The sequence below is a fragment of the Prunus avium genome, chromosome 4 (genome assembly GCF_965620075.1).
Source record: "Prunus avium chromosome 4, drPruAviu1.hap1.1, whole genome shotgun sequence".
NCBI lineage: Eukaryota > Viridiplantae > Streptophyta > Magnoliopsida > Rosales > Rosaceae > Prunus > Prunus avium.
Window position 1 is genome coordinate 28691743 of NC_142287.1, and position 7215 is coordinate 28698957.

A 7215-nucleotide genomic window follows, 5' to 3' on the forward strand; every position below is an offset into this window, starting at 1 on the left:
GAGAGAGACCATTGAAATTGTGGTGAGTTGTGTTCTTAGGATTTTTTTTTCTTTAGGCAAGGAAGCCATGTAAGTTGACTTGCGCTCAGAGGCAAGCTGCTGAACTTTCTGGAATTCTTGCAATGTTGTTTGGAAATCCCTTCCAAGCTTGGCATCTTCTATCTGCTTATTGGGCTGAAATTATCAACAACAAAAGATGGGTTTTTTATTTAGAAAGAAAGACCAGGAAGAAACAATGTTAAGAACTGCATATCAAGATTCAAAAGCAGTTTGGTGTATTTTTCTTTTTCTTTTGTTTTTTGTGTCAATTTTTCTCTGTTTTTTCGATTTTTTTTCAAAAAAATAATTTTTTAAAATGATTTAACTGAAAATTGGATGAAATGTTGAGGATTTAGACGGTAGGGGGGAAATTGGAGAAAAAAAATAGTTTATATCCTTAATTTTCTAAAAAAAAAGGATAGGGGGCTAATTGAAACTAAGGTACAAGTTCAGGGGGCAAATCACCAGTATACCCTAAAAAAAAAGTGCAACCTTACATTACATTTTGGAAAAGCCAAAATAAAATGTGCATGCAGGTAGTAAGTACTAAGTAGTGCCTAGAACTAGAGAGAGTTTTTTCAGTGAGAGAGAAAGAAGTCTTGTAAATCTTGTTCAATCTTGTAAAAACCCTCAAAGGCCTCAACCTCAAACCTAGCTCATTCTGAGCAAACCACGTAAATGAATATTTTGTGGAAACGGTTTGTATTTCCAAAATGAAGGCAAATTTACCTTGTCAAATCCCTTGATGCACCTTAGCCTTTTTGAACCTACTTTCTCAATAAGATGACATGACATCGCACACAATTAACAAAGTGTTTTATTTAGGTAATTTGCCTCAGCCCAAGTAACTCATGTTTTATATGAAGCAAATGTTAGAGACAAAGAGCAACATAAACCATAAAATAAAATAAAAAATCATTTGCCTTATGGTCTTAGATAGAGCAGGGATTCTAATTCAACATGAAGTATCCATCAATGGTAGTGAGGATTGTGATCTTGGAAATCTTAAAATCTTATGGAGATCTGAAATTCTTGTGGCCATGCTTTGGCTTCTTCCTTTCTAAGCTCTCTGAATAAGTGCAAGCCATATCTACTATGTCAGCTGAGCATAAACTAATGCTCAAAGCACCAGGGTGGAAACTGGAAGCAGCACAAGGGTACAAGCGCTTGGCAAATATGAAGGTGCTTGACTCTCCAACATGAAAATTTTGATCACATTTCCCAACTCCTCTCTTACTTTTGTAACCTGGATAGTCCCATGGTGAAACTCTTCTTCTTTAACCAAAAAAAAAAGCCAACCTCTTCTGTTAACTTCTCCATTTCCCAGTCAGTGAAAGGATATGAAGTCCTGTGGGTCACATCAATTTCTCCACTTCTGATCAGCATATCACTGGAACTCTTCAAGTATCCCATCACCAAATTTAATGCAACCTGAAAATTCCAAAATGCATGATTTTAATCTAATGGACTTAGAAGATGGGCCTAGAGTCTAGGCTATTTGGGCCAGGCTGACCGGGTATATATGAAGCACGAGTGAGCTCAATTTAAATAGGTCAGCTTGTTCCGATTAGCCTGCCACCTTTAGATGTGACCATTGATCGATATAAGAAAACTTACATACATGGTTTTGCTTGAACTTACCGGATTTTGGATTTCTTCTTTTTCTAACCATTCAACTGATCGGAATGAGGAAAATTAAATATTATTCGCAGAAGTGCTGATCACATCTACTAAATTTATTCGAACATTTTCTCCGGTACTCTTTCAGCAACAGTGCTGATCACATCTACTTATATAAAGAGTTGCAGGCTAGAGAGGCAACTGTTAGGCTCACCCTCAAATGTCTCACATTAAATTTCCTTGTTTTCTTTCCCAGTCTGTTTATGTTCCATGTGTGCCACTGTTTATGTCCCTTGGTTGCTCGAAAACTAGTCATGCTCAGTTAATATTTGCTATTCCTAATTTCTTAATTCTCTAATTACTTAAGATATTACATCTTAAAATCATCTAATCTTTAATTCTGTAATAAAAGATGGTTGAAAAAGTGGAGATAATGCTTTGTCCTGTCTCTTATACTTCAATCCCACATCGACGAGTAAAAGAGTTTATAACACTTTATATACTTTTGCCCAACACAATGGGTCGGTCAAATTCAATTGAATCTGAAACAAAAACACACTCAAACTCTCTTGGGTCTGGCCCTTTTTGTTTGGTGTATTTTTTTTGTCTGCAACTTCCTTTTTGGAAATTCTATTACGACTACTTTTTTAAGAAAATAAAAATAAATAAACATTAAAACAACAGACATTTTACTGTTATCTGGAATTGTCGATTGATTTGCTCTAGTTTTCTTTTCTTTTCTTTTTTTGGGTTCAACAAAAGCATTGGTTCTAGTATTTATGGATGTAATTTTTAGCTGAAACCCTTCAAAACTTGCAACTCCTAAAGTAAGACTGTAGTTCTTAAATGTTTTTCTTTCCAACTGCAATTGAGTGGGTATGTCAAAAAGATTCAACTTGGGGTAAACCCGCCCTAAATTTATAAAAATTAAATTAAAAAACTCGATCGGAACATCAGGTCGAGGCCCAAAAATAAATAAAAGAATAAAATACAAAAGGCAAAAGAACTTAAAACAACATTCATTAAAACTGTTAGATGAACAATGTTGAGATTCATGCTTTTCCAGATACCTGTAGCTGTAGGGCCAAATTGGCATTGCTGTGCTGTGAAAATAATCGTTGTCAGATTTGCTGTGAGAGAAAGCAGTTTGGCGTTTGGTAAACTTTTTGTTAAAAGTGTTGTTGGTATTGATTTCCTCATAATCAGAAAATGATTGCGGCATAATCATTAAACCCAGCACCTCTTCAAAACTGATTCCAGCATAATCAGAAAATGAAAGCACCTCATTAGTTGCTTTTCCTTATAGCTTTCTCTCACAGCAATTTTTAACAATAAGTGATTTTCTCACAGTTTACCAAACGGGCTAGACTTCCCAAAAAATTTTAAAAATCATTTATCACCCTAAATAAGCAATGCCAAATGGGCACGTAGTATAAAATACAAAGTAAAATATGTGAAGAGTATAGCCGCCCGGCTATACCCTTTAAATAAATATTTAAAGAGTATCGCCGCGTGGCTATACTATTTACATAAATTTATATTTAACGAGTATAGCCGCGCGGCTCTACTTTTTAAATAAAAAATATATATTTATTCTTTAAATATTCGAATATATTTAAAATAGTATAGCCGTGCGGCTATACCGTTTTTATATATAATTTTTTATTTGCTTTTCTGTATATATTTCCACCGCCACCTCCAGAGCTCAACAGCTCCGAAGAATCGAGCTCTCCTCTGCCCCCACCTCTTCTGTCACTGCTCAAGAGCCCCAATTCCGTTGGTAACTACTAATTGCAATCAATTTTCTGCCCCCACCTCTTCTCTCTTTTTGGCCCCAATCCCGGCCCAGGTAACCAAATTCTCTAATGCTGAGTTCCATTACCAAATTCTCTAATTTACTACTTATAGTTTCATTAGCAAATTCTCTTTATACAACTTACAAGTCTTGTTGTTTTGAGTTTTTAATTTAGATGTAAAATTTTGCAACTAGTTAGCCAAAAATATATGTGAGATTTTTCAACTTCGATCATTTTAGATAACAAAGCAGATTCAAGCTATTAATGAGAGAATTCACAATATTGGATGTTGTTCATGACAGGATCCAGGCCCTCATAACTCGGAAAAACAGAGGCCTAAAGTCCATCATTATCAAGGAACATATATTGATTCAGTACGTGTGCCTCGCCTAACCTCATAACTATTGAATTTTATTTAAATTGCAAAGTTGCACAAGTGAAGAAAACCTTTCAATTGCGTTCAGATGTCTAATCATACTCTTGAACAGTTAGTATATATACAGAAGTCCCTTCCCTTGGTTATGTCACAATTCAGGGGAGGATATATGTATGGCAAAGAGGGCAACTGTTTTTCACCATTTTGTGCCTCAACAGTTTACTTACTCTCTCCCCAATTGCCAGCTTAGAAGACGACTTATCTTTCACTCCAGATATATTGGTCGAAGGAAACATGACCATTGTCTCTCCCTGTGAAGTCTTTGAGTTGGGTTTCTTCAAGCCAGGCAATACATCAGGCCGGTACTTGGGCATATGGTACAAAAATGTCCAAAACAGAAGAGTTGTTTGGGTGGCGGGGGCTAGGCGGGCTAGGCGGGCTAGGCTGGGGCTAGGCTCGCTAGGCGGTCTAGGCGGTCACTAGGCGGTCACTAGGCGGTCTAGGCGGGCGGGCTAGGCGGGCGCTGTTCCCAGAAAAAGAAGAAGAAGTCACGATGGTGCTATGAGCGAGAGACAGAGAGATGAGGATTGAAGAAGAAGTGTGAGCGAGAGAGAGGGGTTGTCACCTTTAGATGTGACCATTGTTCCGATTAGTCAGCTTGAACTTACTGGATTTTGGATTTCTTCTTTTTCGAACCATTCAACAGATCGGAATGAGGAAAATTAAATATTATTCGATCAAACTGCATCTTGACCATTGTTCCGATTAGCCCGTGGAATATTTTGCATCCCCTATTCTCTAATTCCCTCAAGTTTCTCAAAGCTTTTGAATACTTCACCATTAATTCCTCTACAATGAGAAGTTGCAACCATGTTGGCAGCAGAGCCAAATGCTTTGGCTAAGCAAGCTGAAAAGGAGAAGTCTCCTTCTCCCACAAAGAGTATTTTCTGGGAACTTCTGTAGTGCTTAATCCGTTTCTCGTCATAGCCAAATAGTTCCATTTTCTTCTCTTCCAACTTACTTGAAACTCATCCCAATTCTTTAACTTCTGTTCATTTTCCGGGACTAAATTTATTCGAACATTTTCTCCGGTACTCTTTCAGCAACGATGCTGATCACATCTACTTATATAAAGAGTTGCAGGCTAGAGAGGCAACTGTTAGGCTCACCCTCAAATGGCTCACATTAAATTCTCCGTGCATGCATGCATTCATTCATTTCCTAGTTTTCTTTCCCAGTCTGTTTATGTTCCATGTGTGCCACTGTTTATGTCCCTTGGTTGCTCGAAAACTAGACATGCTCAGTTAATATTTGCTATTCCTAATTTCTTAATTCTCTAATTACTTAAGACATTACATCTTAAAATCATCTAATCTTTAATTCTGTAATAAAAGATGGTTGAAAAAATGGAGAAGATGCTTTGTCCTGTCTCTTATACTTCAATCCCACATCGACGAGTAAAAGGGTTTATAACGCTTTATATACTTTTGCTCAACACAACAGGTCGGCCAAATTCAATAGAATCTGAAACAAAAACAAACTCAAACTCTCTTGGGTCTGGCCCTTTTTGTTTGCTGTATTTTTTGTCTGCAACTTCCTTTTTTTCTAATACGACTAATTTATGGATGTAATTTTTAGCTGAAACCCTTCAAAACTTGCAACTCCTAAAGTAAGACTGTAGTTCTTAAATGTTTTTCTTTCCAACTGCAATTGAGTGGGTATGTCAAAAAGATTCAACTTGGAGTAAACCCGCCCTAAATTTATAAAAATAAAAATAAAAAATTCGATCAGAACATCAGGTCGAGGCCCAAAAATAAATAAAAGAATAAAACACAAAAGGCAAAAGCATTAAAACTGTTACATGTGTTGAGATTCATGCTTTTCCTGATACCTGTAGCTGTAGTATAAAATATAAAGTAAAATATGTGAAGCGTATAGCCGATCGGCTATACTCTTTAAATATAAATATATTTATAGAGTATAGCCGAGCGGCTATACAATTTACATAAAAATATATTTAACTAGCATAACCGGGCGGCTCTACGTTTTAAATAAAATATATATATTTACTCTTTAAATATTCGAATATATATATATATATTTAAAGAGTATAGCCGAGCGGCTATACAATTTACATAAAAATATATTTAACTAGCATAACCGGGCGGCTCTACGTTTTAAATAAAATATATATATTTACTCTTTTTTTTTGGGTGAAAACCAAGGTATCCCCCGCGCGATTGCGGGGACTAACCCTCGAGGTACTGTCGCGCGGCTACACAGTTTTTTTTTTTCCTTCTCTATATATTTCCACCGCCACCTCTAGAGCTCAACAGCTCCGAAGAATCGAGCTCTCCTCTGCCCCCACCTCTTCTGTCACTGCTCAAGAGCCCCAATTCCGTTGGTAACTACTAATTGCAATCAATTTTCTGCCCCCACCTCTTCTCTCTTTTTGCACCAAATTCTCTAATGCTCAGTTCATTACCAAATTCTCTAATTGACTACTTATAGTTTCATTAGCAAATGCCATGACTTTGAGAGCTTAGAGCCTTTAGAGGCTTTACACCCTTGATTAATTGTATACTTGCAGTTTATATACCACCAGAACCAAGGAAAGAGATGGCCTTATTTTTGAACAAGCTAGCTTCTCTGGTGCCTGGTCTCCATGCTGTCGACGTTGACGTCCTTCTCGAGATTTTGCGCAAGGATGAGCACAAGCTTGAACAGGTTGGTTTGGGTAGAGAGTTCCATACAAGTCTGGGAACAACTGTACCAATCCGAGTGCACCTGGTTGACTCCCTGCTCACAGTGCTTTGGCAGAAGCTTCAGATTCAGAGGCGGTATGGTTATTCTATTACATGCATGAATTTTACTTATTTTATTGAACATAATGCTGATTTGCCGTAAACCATTTCCCATTATTTTGGTTTCTAACACATTTTGGTATTGTGAAACAGGTATTGGTATTGGATTGATTTTAGCAAGTGGGATGTTTTTGTTAACAATGATCGCTGCTGGGTTAGCTGAGGTATGATTGCAAGCTTTCTCTTTATACAACTTACAAGTCTTGTTGTTTTGAGTTTTTTATTTAGAAGTAAAATTTTGTAACTAGTTAGCCAAAAACATATGTGAGATTTTTCAACTTCAATCATTTTAGATAACAAAGCAGATTCAAGCTGTCAATGAGGTGTATAAGCTTCACAATCTTCCTGAATTTTACAAGGTTAGCATGGGTTAATTGGAGCAAGTGATTGTGGATGAATTTTACTCATAACTCGGAAAAAAAGAATTCACAATATTGGATGTTGTTCATGGCAGGATCCAGGCCCTCATAACTCGGAAAAACAGAGGCCTAAAGTCCATCATTATCAAGGAACATATTGA

The 7215-nt window shown here is 36.8% G+C and overlaps 1 protein-coding gene and 1 pseudogene across 1 annotated transcript; one reads left to right on the top strand and one right to left on the bottom strand.

The window, feature by feature from the left end:
• Positions 1-1052: 1052 nt before the first annotated feature.
• On the bottom strand, positions 1053-4832 carry LOC148295175 (uncharacterized protein At4g26485 pseudogene; annotated as a pseudogene).
• A 1618-nt stretch (positions 4833-6450) lies between these two features.
• Positions 6451-7215, top strand: LOC110759240 (uncharacterized). The gene is made up of 4 exons (XM_088252411.1): positions 6451-6676; positions 6789-6859; positions 6989-7054; positions 7150-7215. Exons 1-4 carry the CDS (start codon positions 6451-6453, stop codon positions 7213-7215), a joined length of 429 nt encoding a protein of 142 aa, XP_088108537.1.